General features: G+C 35.7%; 1 protein-coding gene and 1 long non-coding RNA gene across 8 annotated transcripts in view; one reads left to right on the top strand and one right to left on the bottom strand.

Annotated features, from left to right (window-relative positions):
• Positions 1-261: 261 nt before the first annotated feature.
• LOC137399341 (neogenin-like) overlaps positions 262-18,806 on the top strand; it is an 87,836-nt gene continuing 69,291 nt past the window's right edge. For all 7 annotated transcript variants that reach the window (XM_068085416.1, XM_068085418.1, XM_068085414.1 and 4 more), the window contains exons 1-5: positions 262-385; positions 1,034-1,152; positions 14,025-14,217; positions 15,548-15,699; positions 16,777-17,067. In XM_068085416.1, coding sequence (XP_067941517.1) covers positions 1,086-1,152; positions 14,025-14,217; positions 15,548-15,699; positions 16,777-17,067 — 703 coding nt within the window. In that variant the 5' untranslated portion in view covers positions 262-385; positions 1,034-1,085. The remainder of the gene's footprint in view (positions 386-1,033; positions 1,153-14,024; positions 14,218-15,547; positions 15,700-16,776; positions 17,068-18,806) is intronic.
• On the bottom strand, positions 11,086-12,169 carry LOC137400199 (uncharacterized). Its single transcript, XR_010979232.1, has 3 exons — positions 12,010-12,169; positions 11,704-11,854; positions 11,086-11,204 (listed from the first exon to the last, which is right to left on the bottom strand). It is a non-coding gene; the product is annotated as an uncharacterized lncRNA (long non-coding RNA).

Here is an 18,806-nt window from a genome sequence, read left to right as displayed (position 1 = left end):
TTTTGCGCTCTAATAACAACAACTAACGATATATAGACGTATTAAACAGAAAACTGAAGTATTTCAGAGTTATATTCTCTCAGTAGATGTGAGCATTTGTAAGCCTTAGTACCATAAATATCGTGATACATAATAACCGTTTAATAACTTAGCTTTTAATCGAACTTTGTGCCCACCCCAATTTTACAATCTCAGTCTACGTAAACGTACGTTTGTATAAGATAATCTCTGTGTTTCTCAGTTTCGTGCTCTTATAATAGTGGCTGAAGTTGTCTAGCATCCTTCATAGTTCAAATTATTTTGACTGGCACATCGATTAATGTTTTTGTATGAACACTGAGATACGTATTTTCGAAAGAAAACCTACGCTTTCTTGTTACTGCAGGTATGTTTACGTTAAGTAGACATGAACTTTATTTTGTGCCAAAGTTTTGCTCTGTGTTATGATCGCTAACAACTAGTTTCAAATTAACACTTACGTACTCGATTGGTAGTGTCATATTTATTATGAATTTGTTATATTAATAAAGCGTTGCTAAAGTAATTGAAAATTTTGTTGATGTGAACTAATATTATGCCATTTGCAATGATTTGTGGAGTCCCAATTGTGTGTCAAAGATTTAAATAAAATGAGTGGTTTTGCTAAGCCAGGTTTCAACAAATAACTTCCAAGTTATCGTTAATTATTAAGTTTCAAAGATTTACGTCGCTTGTAGCAGGAAGGAAACTAACTGTTAATATTTAATAATTATTTTAGGTTTTTCAAATTTATCATGCACTCAAAAATACTGCCAGTTACCCTTCTCACTGTAACTTTACTTATTTTAATCGATATTAGGAGTGCAGGTTTACTGTGCTGTATAAAAATATGTCGTCCATTATTGCTTTCGATACGAAGTTTACACCAATACATCTCACCAAACCTTCACTCATCTCTAGTGTATGCACTGATACGTACTATCCTTGAACATTATATTTTTCAAGCTGCGACTACATGGTTACGCTGTCTTTTAGTTGGCATAATGTATTGTAGATCTACGATGTGAGCCAGTGCATTCGCCTACTTAAAAAGCGTGGACGCAATCATGGATTTATTTATTAAAATATCTGCTCTACTGATATTATTGCACGTTGACTGCAGCTTATGTCAAGGTGAGTCTTTAGTACTTTCACACCAATAGCTAGAATTTATGGTTATGCTTTGGCCATGTAACACCACAATCATCATGGAATGGTTTCAAATTTGTTAGCTCTTTGTGGCGTAATAAAATGTTTTATGTATATATCATAAATGTATTGCTCAAATATAAGCGATGCAGATACTGTTGCTCAAAGAAATGTACTACCAGATTTTTTCATTTTCGCTTGAAAAGTATGTGGGATTATATAATTTAAAAAATGATTGTGAACAGTTTTATATTTATTTCGCTACTTTGTTCAAGTCTTGCATAATTAGTTTTTTTTTTATCGCTCCGACACAACTAATGGATACTACAAGGGTGGCTAGTCGTTTTGTGTACTAAAGTAATATCTTTTAACACTTTCGGCGTCGGGCGTTAAGTCCTGGCTGGAGACGCTTACCAAACAGTTGTAGTAGTCATTTTTCTAAAACCTCTTGGTAGCAATACAGACCAAATGTTCGCTGTATACACATATGTGTGATTATGCAAGGAAAACTTTTCTTTCAGTTTTATCCATTATTGTGATCTGTCAAGTTATTCAGTATTACACGCCGTTGAAAACTTCCTTCTAATGACTTTTGCGATTTCAATACTTCTGCTCACAGGTTGTTATAAAATCAGTTGTATACCTACAGCCATGTAATGATAAATACAAGATTTCCTACTCCAAATACAGCTAAACTAAATCAAAGCTAAACTAGACAAGATCCATCGAATGTCAAATTCCAATCAAAAGCCGGGTTACAAATAAAACAGGATCGAAAAATTCAGCAAAATTTACAGGAATGCTTTATCATTTGTCTCTTGATAACATATCATTGGAAACAATATACATTCACCAATGCTATAACCATTTAAAATATTGGCAACAAGTATCTCCGGAATCTTATGAAATTGATGGTAATTGACTGACATTCATATGTGACGCTCATACAGCGGACAAATCCTAGACTGGCATATTAATTAGCTGATGAAATTGAAAATGTTAGACAGCACCTTACTTATATAACACCTTGGTTACGTTAATGCTTTACTTGATGGACTTGTTGAAAGAAAATTGATCTCGATCGATTAGATTTTAAGTTTAAAATTTAAGTTTACATATTAAAGACTAGAAATTCCACTGTCATACAGCCCACGACCAAAGTGATATTGGAAAAAAGAAAGGGTACTGATGGTTGAGAAATGCAACATTAGCAGTCAAATAGGATAACTGCAATGGTAGCTGTAATGTACTGGGTGTTATTATATACAACAAATAGCAATAATGAAAGGAAAAGATTATATGTTTATATCTCTCCTACTGCAAAAAAAGAAATGCAATATTGGCCAATATTAGAAGTAAAATGCACTGATATTATTAGAATAACCAATATTATTTATATAATAATAAAAAACAATGCACAATTTTGTTTACATCTCAAAACGGCATAGCTAACAATATCACGAAGTTGTGATATTTATATAGATTTTTAGAAAATCTGTACTACGTAGTCATTGTCCTGTAGTCATCCAAACTTATAATTAATTATTGCAATAATCTCATTAGAACCGTTAGTAAAAATATCATCGTCATGCCTTTACTTACACTGCGTTAGATGAAAGTCTGTACTACGTAGTTATTGTTCTGTAGTCATCCAAACTTATAATTAATTATTGTAATAATCTCATAAGAAACGTTAAAAAATATCATCGTCATTTGCTTTACCTATATTGCGTCGGACATCAGTTAGAATGTGAAAGTATTCAAATGTGTCGGCAAATGAAAATGAAAAAATTGAAATCGGCAAAAACGAAACGATTTCTGTACTCCTATGTTAATTGCCAAAACCTTCAGCAATTCGACAATGCTATAGACTGGTGAAAAGTGCACGTTACTTTTTCGTAAAATACGCAAGACTTCATCGTTCTATTATCTGTCCCTCGGCGTTTCAATTTTTGGTCTTAACTTTTATTAAACCAAGCTTTTCAAGTGTTTTGTGGCGATTTTCGTTGAAATTAATCTGTCTATTTGTGTATAATCCGATCAGATGGGTAAGTTTTAAGATAATACCGACGGTTTACAAAGACTTGGTAACATATTTAAATAGGTTTAAATGTGTTTTGTATCGTTATTATACTTTAACGACTTTACATAATGATGCTTAAATTTGTTGATGAAATTTCTTGCCGAGGGTTCGTCTCATTGTTGATGAATAATTTTCGTAAGTTGTGTGCACATGCATTTATCATAAAACCTCCCACACTTCGCTCCGCTCGTTTGGTCGTGGGATCATGATCATTAAATTTTTTTGGTTTTCGACCAAACAAATTGAGATTTGTTTGTCTCAGGTCTCGAACATAAATTCGGTTCTCGACTAAACTGGAGCATGCGCATTGGAATTAAACGTTCAGAACAGCTCCTGAAACAGCATGGAAACATTCGTTAACAAAGGGAGAAGCCAGTTACGCTTCATAAATCTTTTACCAAAAGGAAGGAAGCATCTAGGACAACCGTCCCTCTACCGAAGAGATTTGCTAGAGAGACAACTCCTTCAGTCGAGTTACCCTAAATTGTTTTGGAGAAGGATTCTCCTTCAAAGATGTGAAGTAAACGCGCCATCGCTGTTTATACAGTCAAACATGGATAACTCGTCCACGGATAGCTCGAACACATGGTTAATTCGAACGGTTTCTTTGGTCCGTTCCCACGTAATGATAAATTGCTATAAATAACTCGAACTCAACACTGTTAATTCGAACTGTTTTTTTGCCCAACGGCTACCGAAACGGTTGTTATCGCTTTAGAAAATCACTTTATTCAAAGCCATAGAGGTAAACCTCATCTTTTCGTAATTCATAAGCGTTGTTATTACCACCATCGGCAAAATAATTTTGTCAACGACTTTTCTAAAGGTTTAGTCAAATTTGATTTATACTGCTATACGATTAATAGCACGGGCTTGCCGCGTCACGCGCGCAAGGATTTTCGCCACGCACATACAAAACAAAAACAGCATGTTGTTTTGTATGTGCGTGGCGAAAATCCTTGAGTGCGTGACCCGGCTAGCCCGTGACGAATAGTTTTCCGACGTTGATTCCGTGTTGAATCAACGTCGGAATGTTGAATGTTTAAAACGTCTTAAAAATTGTTGTAATTAAACGTATACGTTGTCTTAGCTAAAAAAAACTATTCATCGTTTGACCTAAACACAGAATACATGTGTACATTCAATAAGTATCCATTCAAAAAGCGTGAGTGATATACAATGTACCGTAAAACCTCGTAAAACTTTTAATTGAACTGCCTCGGAGTGTTGCTCTTAACGAATCCCAGGTAAAGTAAGGGATTTTTCTTTGGTAACTTTTTCTTGAAGTTGCATAAACTTCAAGAAAAATCGGCAAAATTGATCGTGGGTAAAACGCTCAAAAGAAAAAGATGTCTTTTCTTTTGAGCATTTCAACAACGATCAAGTTTTTCCAATGTCAATCTAAAAAAACGTCCTGGCAATAACATCACCTCAAACAACAAACCAATCTCAAGTGATAGAAAAATCTCTATACTTTTTGATAAAAACGTTTTAAACTTTACATTAGAAGCATTTAATTTGAAACAAGCCATTTGTGCTTTTGATTTATATTATAGTTTGCATATGTACATGTATCTACTAATAAATAAGTAAATACATGGACTTGTGACAGTGCTCTGATAACTTGAACGCTCTGATAATTCGAACACTTTTGCTCGGTCCCGTGAAGTTCGAGTTATCCATGTTTGACTGTATTTTCTTTTTCAATATGTACTGTATGTATATAAAATTTTAATGATTTTGACCAGGGCTTGTTTGCATTAGATAATTATTATGGGTTTCTCTACCGCTCTATACGACACTTTCATCTTACGATGCCAACACTGGAACGAATTAATGTCGTATGGCGAGGGCCCATTGCATTGGTTGACTAGTAGAACTGCAACCACTGGCTGTTGCTAATTATTGAGTCTTTGATCAACTTCTTCTGCACCTAGACTAGTGTATAGATCAACTCTTATTAGCTGTTGAATTCGTAGAGCCCTGCTTTAGTTGGAAGTTGTGCGACACTCATCTGGATACTCTCAGGCTCATCTGGATACTCTCAGGTTATGGTGGCCAAGGCAAATAAATGAGAAGATATTAAGAGCAAAAGCAATCTTTGCCGAAAATGCATTCATGTGCTTGTAAAGATTAACGTTGATTTGGCTGGAACTTTCGTGGTCATCAGTCCTACTAAACTGAACGTTCTGTTTTAGCGGAGGTTGAGGTTTCTTCTCATGACAACCGTGCTAGACGCCATTTATTTTAGTATCATAGTTGCAGGATAAATCAAATCTTCATGCTGAAGAACTTTACCAGCTGCTTCTATTGGTTGACAAATGCAAACACATTATATGGACGTTTCATAAATCTTCATTCAATTACAGCCTTTTTGGGAGATGTATGGAGCGTTATAGGCTTGAATAACTAACATCCTACTCAATAACTAGCAATAACTATTGAGCTAGTGATAACTCTATTTAGCTAGTGATAGCTCTATTTAGCTAGTTATAACTCTATTTAGCTAGTGATAACTCTATTTAGCTAGTAATAACTATATTGAGCTATTGTTTCTTCTCACTTAGAGTCTACCTCAACAAGTGTTCCTAATGTTGGCCTTCTCTTTAAAGGTTTACTTGCAACAAAATTCACATTACAGTTATTTGGTATCGAAAGATTCACCATGTCTTACTCATCTGTGTTGTAGGTGTAAAATATGTAGAAATGTATCTACGACATTTTCGTGATGGCTGCGATTAACTGTTCGTTTTTGAGCTTTCAAGAGCTTGTAATCACATTTCCACATATTTTGTACCTACAACACAGCAGAGTAAGACATGGTGAATCTTTTGATACCAAATAAATGTAATGTGAATTTTGTAGCAAGTAAACCTTTAAATTTGCTGCTTTACTGACTATCACTTTCTCAGCTTGTTGATTGTCTCAGTGATACGTAGGTCTAGTCTTGTCTTCAGCAATCTGACATCTCGTGTTCGCCAAATGCCGCTCTGCGTATTGTAGAGCTAATTATTTGGCCTTATCCGAGGAGGATCATGGGTCCTGTTTTCCATTATAACCGAGCTTACTATAATTGCTTGCGCTATCGTATTGCTTCTTCTTTGGTATTATATTAGACTCCTTACTAGGTAACCTCGGATACCCATATACTCTACTAGTTTACTAGTCTGGCAACTGTGGAGATCTTGTACCGTACAACAATAGCTTCCTCAGTATTAATTAATATGTATATATATAGTAAATGTTACTTGATTTGTGTTAAATGTTAAAGGTTATATTTGTTAATATCGATTATCTTCTTGGGTTTGCCGAAAGCAGCTGTTAATTACTAGGTAGTCCGGTGTCTGGTTTAATCTCTGTTGAAGAATGTTCTGGCCGCAATGATGTTTGGTCAATTTTAATCTTGAAGCATTCTGGTAATCAGATCACCTCAAACATCAAAAACAATCGCTAATGATATAAAATGCTGATACTTCATGATAAAATCCACTAAGATTTTGTGTAAGTTAATTTTTAAAGTATGTAATTTTGTTCAGTGGTCTACGCATGACTATGTCTATGCATGATAAATCCCCGCTGTAACTTGCTCATAGACAACTAGTGAATGCCTAAGGAGCAGCAGATGAGCTTTGCCGAGTTGAAACGCTTTCTCTTTCATATCTCCGTTAGTTCTTCGCAGCTTCTCTCATATTCATTACTCATCCCTAGTCTCAAGGGCATCTGCCGAGCGCTGTTGTGGTTATGCTTTTCAAAAGGGGTCTCAGAGATGACACTGTAGCGAACGCGGATTGAGCCACAATGGCTTCAGTCTTTGTAAGCTATTCTTAGTATTGTCAAAGGCAGCCATTGATTTTATACCTGGGTGCAATGGTGAGTGAAGTTGATTGATGACTTCACCTGTCAGATGAAAGTATCTGAAGAGGTCTTTGTCACTACACAAATTTGGCAAGCTCAGCAAATGTTGGCGGTAAAGACGCCGTTTATGTTGAAACTGTTGGAGAGCTTATCTGGCTAAAGATCTAATGCGCTATTTCTGGGCCACAATTTATGCACTGTCAGTTATTAGCCTTAGTGCTTAATTTCGCTAGTTTCAGATTTATGTAGGTCATTAAAATGATGAAGAACACATCAGAATATTCACAACAAATTTACAGACACCTGGTTAATTTGATAATCGCATTATGTACCGTTTTTGAAATATGAGAATCTAGTGTAGGCTACATATAATATAATGCCTGCGATGCGTATACACCTGCCAATCCTACATCTTTTCGTCTTCATGGCAATGATTTTTACCTTGTGGTCCCGGGTATTGGTATGATATACTGTTTCCGCCATGCGGATTATGAAGATTTGGAATTGTGCTCAGGTTAAGTTACTGTGCGTTAAGTATTTTAATCCCGTGTTGCGGATTAACTCGGGCGCTTTGTAAAAAAGATATGAAAACATACCTTAGGTCGTAGCTGCGCACTCCTGTCTCGCTTAGCAGTACACTTTCAAAATAAGAATGACTGAAGAGTTGAAATATTTAAAATGGAATAGCTTGCTTGGCAAGTGTTGTTTCCATTTTTTGCAAGCACAAAACATTGGATAGAAATTTGCGAGTAGCAAATCTCACTTGCGTTGCAGGTTTATACCGTTTCTATCTTACCTCTATCTTTCATTAAAACATGTCATTGTCTCAATTTATTTTATATATTGCAATACATATATACGTTCAACTGCCTTAGTACAAAAGACACATTTATTCATTAATAGGTCAAGGTCAACGATACTTCACGACTGAATTTGTGCCTTTTGATTAATATTTAAACAGTTAGGTCTAATTGAAGTGTATCTCAGCCAAATCGCAACTCATGAACGAAATAATAAATCTCTTCGTATTTTAAAATTACTGACTTTTGCATTTGTGCCATTTTAAACCAAAAGTCAACCCGTAGCATTCTAAGCTAGCTGCTCATGGGTGACAAAATACTTTCTACATTTTTACCGAACTGGTATTTGTTGTGGAACAATTTGAATGATTTTAAATGCATGAACTTGAGTCGATTTTAAGGTCTTCAAATTCACATAATCCATGCCAGCTTCCAACAGGAAGACCAGCAAACATTTGGCAGCAAATTTTAAGTTTGTAATTTATCAGTTAGCTGCGGGGACTGACTGGCGAAACATGCAAATATAAACCAATTAAGAAGCCTTGTCAGAGACTTATCAAAGCCATTGACACAAATCATTATCTTAATTTGTCCTCATAAATACACTATAGGCCCTATTATATAAATACTGGGGTTAAAATTGCTCTACTATAATAATTGCTGTATAATTGTGATGACAAACAGATGACAGATCAGGTGACTATTGTTACTGCCAGCGTAGGGAAGCCATATATGAGTGATAATTTACATCATCTGTCAGCAATAATAAGGGAGAGACAAGTTTATGAGACTGGATTTGAGAAATATGTAAACACGTCGACTTGGATATCATATCACACCTATCGTGTAACCACCGAGTATGTTCAACTGATTGTCTGAGGTGTTGTCACAAATCTCTTTTACTTCATGCTGAAGGTCATATAGTTTTCATCTAGCTAGCTTACCAGCTAAATGTTTGTTAGTTATCTCTTTGTCGGAAGCTGGCATTCGCTTCTCTGTGAATATGCAGGTGTTAAAATCAGCCCTAAGTTCATGCATTTAAAATCACTCCAAATTGTTTCACAACTAATACAAATCCTGTAAAAATGTAGAAAATATTTTCTTATTGGTAAGCAGCTAGCTTAGAGTGCTACTGATTCAGTGTTGGTATAAAATGCATGGATGCAAAAATCAGTGGTTTTTGAAATTCAAAAGACGTATTATTTTGTTTATGTAAGTTCTGATTTTGTTGAGGTAAATTTAATTATCACTCAACTGCGTTTAAATGTATCAGAAGGCACAAACTTAGCCTCAAGGCGTTACTGCCCTTACCTCTCAATAATAAATACGAAAAACCAACATTGGTGGGTTAACATTTGTTTTTTATAATTGTCTAATAAAGCCATGATGAGTAATTGTTCTTAGGAAGAGATTTTTTAGCTAGGTTATATATCATTCATTGCAAGACTTCATTCTCGTTTAACTTTATTGGGTGACGTTCCTTTACAAACTTAAGCTAATATACAGGTTTTGAAGTTATAGCTATAGCCCTATAATTAATTATACAGAGGTTTTATATGGTTGTATCAAGTGAGCTACTACACTTGTGTTTTCCTATGGAAATTTCACATAAGAAAATCCATACTATGGAAATTAATTGTCCACTATCAGTTATGTCCAATTAACATAATTATATTTATGTTGGTTTGCTGTTTATATCATTGCTAGAAATCTGCTGAACTGTTTCAGAAGTACGAGGCAACATCAATTTAACTCTTATTCAATTGGACATGTTGCGTCACCAAATCAATATTAGTCAGTCAGCCAAGGTAGTTTATCATTCAGTTTCGTTTCTACTTAATTTAAACTAAGTTTTGTAACTATAGTGTTATGTAAGGAAGTTTGTAGATTCCATTTCTTATAATTTGCCCCAAAATCTGTTGCACATTAAATAATTATTTGATTCAAGACAATGACATTTTATTAGCGTAGCCGGCGCAACAATATTTATATATAATCCATCGGAATGTGATACGGTTTGTTATGAACATTGACCAATGAGCATCAATTTCCGGAATCGGCAAACAGATGAAAGTTTGCAAAGGTCGTAATTGATGCGTTAGGAGCGATTGATGATCTAAATGACTGCTATAATTGCTACTGACGCTTGTTGCATTCATCTTGAGGGTAGCTCATCAAAGCCTGAAACTGTATCACGATTGACAACAGTTAAAATGAACAAGATAAAATAATGCTCTAACAGATGGGCTGCTGTTTCTAAACAACCTGAACATTCACATCTAAAGAAGTCATCAACTGTTACATTATTAGAGGTAAGATAAATTTTATTATTATTATTTGATGGTGTAGCTGCTGTATATACTAAATTAAAAAAACTTCTAGGAAGTTTGTAAACACCAACATTTTTCACTATGAACCTAAGGGTGGAAGGTATGTTAAATACAATTAATCTCTGTGATTAAAAAAAAACATTGCTTTTTAATCAGTCAGCCACATAACAGAAAAGTGACTAGAAATAAATTTTCGTTTCTACTTTAGTCAAACTAAAGTTTGATAGTGAAAAAACATTCTCTATATAATAAGGAACTTATTTATAAACTTTGCCCCAAAATTTCTATGCACGTTTTCGAGTTATTACCAAAATTGTTATCGCAAAAATTTGGCCAATTCGCAATAATTGTCCCTATTGTGCCAAAAAGAAATATTTTGAGAAAGGCTGTTACTATCTTTATAATATATGTGCATAACAATCAAGTTATGTTTAAAATTATATCATGCAAACATGTACTGTTGATTTACCTCTTTTGTAGCAAAAGTAGAATTGTTTCTTATCTGCAAGTAATACAAGACGGACAACTCCGAGTTCTATATTTAGATAATAAATGTTGACTAAAATTGGATGAAGATTTGACAAAAAATTAGAAAAATAGCCCAATCACAGATTTACTTAATCATCAAAATTATCAAAGCCCTCAAAGTCACTGGAAACATGCTGTGCATTGTCCAAACATTTTTCCTTTGTTGAATCTTCTATGACATTTCTTATTTGTAGACCACTATAATACAGTTCTCTGTTTACATTAGATGCTGAAGACGGTATCGACTGGCTAAGATTACAGTCTACAGAGTCTTCACTAGCTGTTGATGATCTGGCGAGTCGAAAACTGCCATCTGCCACAATATCAGACAGTGAAGCAGTTTCAGCATAGACAATTTCAGATCGAGTTCGGTTTGCAGGCTTGTAAAAGACCAATCTGTCAAACTGCTTACGAAGTCGATACTTTAGCTTAGCTGATGTCCTGTAGCATAAAACAATAAAATCTAAATTTTGTGCTGCATGAGGCACACAGCACAGAACACTTGCTTATTGCTACATAAAATTACAATTTGCACACCGAATGAATACATCTTCTACCTAGTTTGTAAGTCAATCTCAAATGAAACAGCTACTAAACACCTATAGGTAAGTGTTCCAAAATCACATGTAACTAGGACAAACGCAACTTGGTTTTTGGCTGGTTACAATGACACCTAAATGTAGGCTCCTCACATTAAAGGTAAAGGAAGTATTTATATCCCGCCTTATGTACCAAAGCTGGTAGTTCAAAGTGGCTATAGTACAATGAAGTGTCACTATCACAGCACACAGGACATCCAGTATTTTACACCAAGTATTTAACAACAATGAAAAATACATACATTTAAGAATGCTAAAAACAGAAGTGACAAAATTCATTTAGTAACGAGCATGCCAAAAGCAGTTTTTTTAATCACAGAGATTAATTGTATTTAAAATACCTTCCACCCTTAGGTTCATAGTGAAGAAAGTTGGTGTATGTTTGATAACAAGACTTATGATATCGAACCTCGGAGGCTACAGGATCCGCGTCTCTTACATACATCAAGATTCTATGATCATTTCTTATTTCAGCTGCTTTCTTCAGCAGCCCTGCAATCCAGTTAAATAATAAAGTATGGAAAAAGATGATTGACAATAATTAATTAAAATGTTAAGGCTGTAAAACATTAACTAATGGAGATTCGAGCTACTGTTAATTTCAAGGAATTAGTACAAAAAATATAACTATATTAATATAGGCCTACCCGCTGTAAGAGTTTGGGTCTGTGATAATGCTTCCGATTTCCTTTTGTGAGTACGCTTAGATTTTATGAACTTTCCCAACCTTTGACATATAATGCAAGTAGGATCAAGAACAGAGGTTCGTCGACGTGCTCTCACAGTTGAGCTAGAGCGTAAAAGCTTAGCAGTTGGTTCACTTTCAGAGTTTTTAGTTTTCTCCTCATCAGAAGATGAGACGCTCTGGTAAACATAAGTATACTCATAAGAAAAAAAGTGCTTTGTTGGGTACAGGCCTAGTACATGAATATGTAAAGATAATTAGCAGCAGCAGCCCATGTAACCTTCAGTCTCTACATGTCAGTTATTCACATGCTGCTACTTACAATAACAAATTGTATTTGTCTAATTTACAAATTTGCTAGATTTTTTATAATAAGTTTTTTAATTTAATATATACAGCAGCTACACCATCAAATAATAATAATAAAATTTATCTTACCTCTTATAATGTAACAGTTGATGACTTCTTTAGATGTGAATGTTCAAGTTGTTTAGAAACAGCAGCCCATCTGTTAGAGCATTATTTTAACTGTTGTCAATCGTGATACAGTTTCAGGCTTTGATGAGCTACCCTCAAGATGAATGCAACAAGCGTCAATAGCAATTATAGCAGTCATTTAGATCATCAATCAATCCTAACGCATCAACCAAGACTTTCGCGAACTTCACCGGTTTGCATATTCCGGAAATCGATCCTCATTGGTCAATGTTCATAACAAACCGTATCACGTTTCAATGGATTCTATATAAAGATGATTGCGCTGGCTACGCTAATAAAATGTCAATGTCTTGAATCAAATAATTATTTAATGTGCAACAGATTTTGGGGCAAATTATAAGAAATAGAATCTACAAACTTCCTTACATAACTCTATAGTTACAAAACTTAGTTTAAATTAAGTAGAAACGAAATTTTATTTCTAGTCACTTTTCTGCTATGCGGCTGACTGACTATATGTCTGTTAAGACCTTCACAAGTCGGAACAGGTGTTTCCAATAACTATACTGATTCATCTAATTTGTATCACAGACCAACCTATGACAGCTCCTTAGTAGGCACTACAGGATAATCACACATGACATTAAAATAGTTACGTATTAGATCATACTACGAACAAAATAATTGAAAAAAATTAGTTTTCCTAGCTGGAAGCGTGGGCGTGACGATGTGTAGTTTTGGGGAGAGATGGTGATAAAGACGAGTAGCCCCTATTACTCATAGACCATGTGAAGATCTAATCCACTTCTTACGGTCTTACCTTGGGTTTTGTTATATAATTTAAATTTTTATTGAAATATAATTTTTTGCTACCCACTTCACTTTCTATTACAAAAAAGTTATTTTTCAAAAATTTAGAACACTGCATATTGGAAATCATTCTGATGTAGAATCAAATATATGCTCAAATTTCACATCATACGCTGGTAAGTTTTGAGCGGAGGCCTGGGGCATATAGAGGGCATATAGGGGCATATAGAGGGCATATAGGGATGCTAGTTCCTAGTATCCAAGCAGGGACTTAAAAGTACTTTCTGCAAGCGTACTGACAGTCCTATGTTCCGTGAGAGATGGTCATGTGTAATAGCTATGCGCACAATTATTCCATCAATAACCAAGTGCCTGTGTAGCGCCGTGGTTAGTGTGCCTGTCTGTAAAAGAGAATATCGGAGTTTGATTCTTTCGCGACGCGATCTTTTTTAATGATGCTCTTAGCGTGGCTTGGGATAGACAGGCAGAGACAGCTGTTATTACAGTAAAAATTTAATCAAGGGTGTTACCAAAGGTCCCTACTGGTCATTTTTGTTTATTTTTATATATTACCAAGGAAACAGTAGGAATAATCCTGTATCCCTGAGATGGTAATTATTTAAAAAAGAGAAATCCGTAGGGCCCTGCTTTGTATTCAATGTTACTACAACATAGCTAGCAAGGATCACTCTGTAAAGTTGTTCCTTTACTTTAAATTTTATGTTTTAGCCACATGGCCAGAATTTGTGGAGATGATATTCACATTAGAACCCCAAGATATCGCTGTTGCGGAAGGCTCCGAGGCTCTATTGCCTTGTTCAGCTACTTATGATGGCCGTAGCCCCACAGAGTACTCGTGGAAGAGAAATAATGCCTTAATGGTGAACATATGGGCTTGGTCTCGTAGTGGCGACTTTCACGGGTAAGAAAGATCTCCCATTTCGAAATGTGACCTTCAATTATTTTCAATATTTTTGTCAACGTTCTCAGTTCATCTATCGCGGATATCCAAACTGTCCGCATTCAGGTCAAGTCTCCGCTTTATTCGTATACACATTAATTTTTTTATACGGTGTTGCAGCCATGCGTGCCAGGTAAACATTTTTTTGGGATAGAATACTCAGATGAAAAATGTTACTTGCGCTTTTGTCGATGATCGTATGCCATTTTTCCTATTGAAATAAGTATTAAAGTACCAAATATCTGGTAGTTGGAAGAATTATCAAATCTAAGGCTGCTAACATGATTTAGTTAAAATTTAGAGGTGACTTAAGCTTTATAAGAATTTGTGGCTAGACCAGAGGCATGTGTTCTCTCGAGGCCATGCAGGATGAGGTTAAGACACGATAGCATGCTCCGTATCTACAGGATGAAGTTAAGACACGATAGCATGCTCCGTATCTAAACAAATTCGGCCAGAATTATTGCTAACTGAATATAATTCAAACGCAAAAATTTATTTAGATTTACAGCAAAATTTTATGTTTTGTACAATAAATCATTAGTTTTGCACGCTGATATATTTTTAACGAGCTCCAGATGCTTCAAGCAATAGTTAGGAGTTTAATGGGAGCACTCAGATTATATCAGCAGCCAGAACATTAAAGAAAATAAACAGTTTTCTGAGAACAGCCATCTTTTCCAGCTCCGCTAATAGTTTGTAATGGGTTATTGTAACATGTGTGGGGATGAGGGTTATGTGCTTAATATCATCAACTACTCTATGCTCTCATCCTTGCTTTCCATCATCCATGACAAGTGTCAGCTGTTATTAACACTCTCAAGTATAAACAGTTGATGTTCCAAACCAGTTGCAGCGGTGAAAATTTCACTATTGATAAGTTTTACAGGGGCTGGTCTGATCTGGATTGGTTCCATTCTTGCTCTGGCCATGACTCGCTGTACAATTGTCCTATCCCAAGGTCGATGGTCGATGCCTTTTTGAGTTTTCTAAGCATATTTTTTCATCGCCACTGATGATTGGTTATAGATGAGAATAAGGCTAGGCGTGAGAATGCTGAATAAGGTATCTCGGCGTGCTTGACCATGCTCATAAGTTTATTTATTGAATATTTTTGTCACTCTGTTATTTTTTCATTTTTTTACTAGGGCTTTACTATCACAAGTTTTTCAAAGATTTACGTTGATAAATATACTTGACATATGACACTTCTTATAGTCAAATGCTAGTAATCAAGCCCTACTGCATTCTTTCTATTGATGCTGATCTCATGTGGTTTTTTGTATTTTAGGCAGAAACTTGAAAATGGGTCGCTTTTGTTTCCATCTGTGGCATCAACTGGGCTGTTGCCTGATATAGCCTCATACAGATGTATAGCTGAGGTGAAAGACAGGAGTAAAGTGCATCGTATTGCTACTCCTGAGATCATGTTGTCACTCATTGGTAGGTCACCCATGACTTGTTTAAAATGACCCAATTCAGATTATGTTCTGTCGAAGAAGTTTTGTTCACATAAACATGTTCTTTCAGGAATTGCCAACATCTGCATAAATACTGTTATCTCAGATTGACTCCATTCCAGAGTCCGCAGTGTTCAAATGTAAACTGTAACCCGTTGGTTGTTGGAAGACCATGAAAAATCGCAAAATTCAAATCGCTCAAATATTGGCAACTATATAAACATGTTTGTTTGGTGGTACACGGGTAATAAAAAACAGCTTATAAACAGTGGAAGGTAATAGAGTTGCCACTGGCTAAGTTGACTAATTAGCCAATCTCAAAATTAGTAGGCCGTGTGGCATAGTAGGCTAGCATGCCTGTCTCCAGAACTGGAAGTGCCGAGTTCAAATCGGGTGCGAAGCAGATTTTCCATTGCTAAAACTTAGTTGGTATAACTGGACACACAAAGGACAGACGAAAGGCTAATCGAAGGCTACTGTATAGCCATCAATTGTCAGCCAGGTACAGTTTACACTTGAGTCTTTCAAGTGCCTAGTGTGAACATGTCATTACCGAACACATTTTTACAACATGTCCCTACTCACACGACCATCTGGATGAGTTTCGGTGTATTACGCGATATTGCCTGGTGAGAATCAAGCTGTGAAGGTCGTTTGTCAACTATTTAGGTAGATGGTGTGGGTACAGTTTCAGCAAGAATGTTTTAGTATAGCCATTAGCTCTAACTATTAGCTAGGATTTGCTGCATTTTTATTTTTGGTGTACCGGTGATGATCTGACCTCGGCGATCAAGTATTGTTATGGGAGACACATCAAGTGCTGATAAGGCGCATCAAGTGCTGATAGGGTGTGTGTCATGCCATTTGTACTGAGGGCAAAACTGCCTGTTAAATATTTGTATAATTTGCAACTAGGTGTATGTTTTTCTGTTGAGAGCTCCATTCGTTTCATAGCAAAGTGGCAAAAGCTTTCACAGTGGCAAAATGTGTTCCACCATTGTTGGTATTTAATTACTGTTCCCACCTGGAGCTTTCAGTAAGTCTTTGTTTGTACTTGCAGAGTCACCCAAGTTGCTGTGGGCGCCCGAGGAAATGGATTTGCTGGTCGGAGATACCCTGATGCTCAGGTGCTCGGTAGAGAGTAATTCAGTAGTCTCCTACAGTTGGACCCGAAACGGGCAGCCACTCGTCTCTTCTAGTCGTGTGCTGCTTCATGCACATGGCTCGGTGCTTGAAGTGCGAGCATTAAACAGGTCTGATGCCGGAGGTTACCGCTGTCAAGCTGAAAACAGAGTAGGCGTCGTTCAAAGCCCGCCAGCACGTCTTACAGTAGTGAACAGAGACACGCAAGGTAGGTACAGTTTAGATCACCATGGACCTTACGGTGAGCAAGTACCAATCTGATATGACTTATGCTATGTTGATATTATTCATATTTTAATACTGTAGACTTCGGAATGTATTTCAGACATTCGTCATACGGTGCTTTTAGGATTATTCCATTAGAGTTATGCATATGGTTTCTGGGCTATGCATATGGTTTTTGGGCTGTAATCATATACCTCTTGCAATCATTAGAATTACTGAAGCTATTGCACTATCGTCCTCGGGTGAAGATTTGTGGAGCTTTCCTTTATAGTGAGAAGATACAATGATCCCTCATTTTTCACTGTTGATTAGGACCGCCCCTCCATGAATAATGAAAACAGGTTAAAAATGGGCCACAATTGTAGCGCTTTCCATTTTCACTATTTTCTCATTTTGTGAATCATAGCCGTAATTTCGTCTGGATTGAAAGGCACAGAAGCAGTTTTTCTCAGATCTTTTTTTGTCTTTCTCAATGTAAAGCACTGCCGATTCTTTTAGTCTGTAATGGCGTCACATAACGCTGTATGTGTGTGTTCTTCCTTTAGCGTATTAACTCATTCGCACCCGACGCGAGTTGACTCGCTTATTTATAACGTTGCTATGCACCCAATGCGAGTTATCTCGGCTCTGAAATTTACCTACTCATTGTATCGCTATTTTTCAATTATAGAAGAAAGTTTTTGATTAGTTAGAAAGAAAATTTCATGCCAATCAGAAAAACGTTGAAATAGGCCTCAATGATGTTTCTGGCAAAAGTTATGACCAAAATAGTACACTCATATCGACATCTGCCTAAACCGGAAATTATCATGGCGACTTGAAATTTTATCGTTCGCGATAAATTTTTTTCATTTCCAGAAGTAAATATACAGATTCGGAAGTGGTAAGACAGCGAAAGACTGCATTAATCAAATCAAAACATTATTTTTAATGTTTTGAAAGTTTTTATTAACCTTTATTAACGTTTTTATTAATTTTGCCCATTTGAATCGTTATGCTCGAATAAACATGTCCTTTTTAGACAGTGAGCCATAGTCAGACAGAAGTTATTATTCAGTTTCGATAGGATCATGTTGATTCTTTAGAGCTGTATATAGTCTGAAAAGTCAAGAACAGAATTATTGAACATGTTTTTATTGAAACATATTTATGACAGTTTATTTGAGTTATATTGGCATGCAGATTAGCTGTTTTGGTTTGAAGGATTATACTCACGAAGAAAAGTTTGAAATTAGTTTCATAATTTTCATGTTCATGACTAACTGTATATGTATAAATAATATTTATAACTGTGTATTGTAAGTAATAAATAAGTAATTTTAATGAAACTTTGTAGAGGCCTATTTTGTAATTTTATGGTGCAAGTCTAACTTTGTTTCAGCAAATAATAATTTTTTCAAAATCAGAAATTTTCTGAAACTGCCTTCTTTGAAACACAGATCTACATGAAAGGGATATGAGTTGTCTATATGAATGTAATATCATTTGAAAGAGGGGACTTTGCTGGTTCTTGTGCAACTTGAATGAGTAAATTATCTCAAGTCTGTTTCTTGTAGTGGCCTAATTTGAATTATGGCAACGTTTAAAAAATGAGCAAATTTGGGACTAACCCTCTTGGAAATTAGTCGGGTGCGAAAGAGTTGAACAATTTCACTTTTTACTGACGGTAAATGGTAAGTGTCATCAGTTGTTCACTAGATGCTTTTGAAGACCCCATCGTTT

The sequence above is a fragment of the Watersipora subatra genome, chromosome 7, assembly GCF_963576615.1.
Source record: "Watersipora subatra chromosome 7, tzWatSuba1.1, whole genome shotgun sequence".
NCBI lineage: Eukaryota > Metazoa > Bryozoa > Gymnolaemata > Cheilostomatida > Watersiporidae > Watersipora > Watersipora subatra.
The sequence above is the reverse complement of the archived record's forward strand: the minus strand, read 5'-3'. Positions and strand labels throughout refer to the sequence as shown.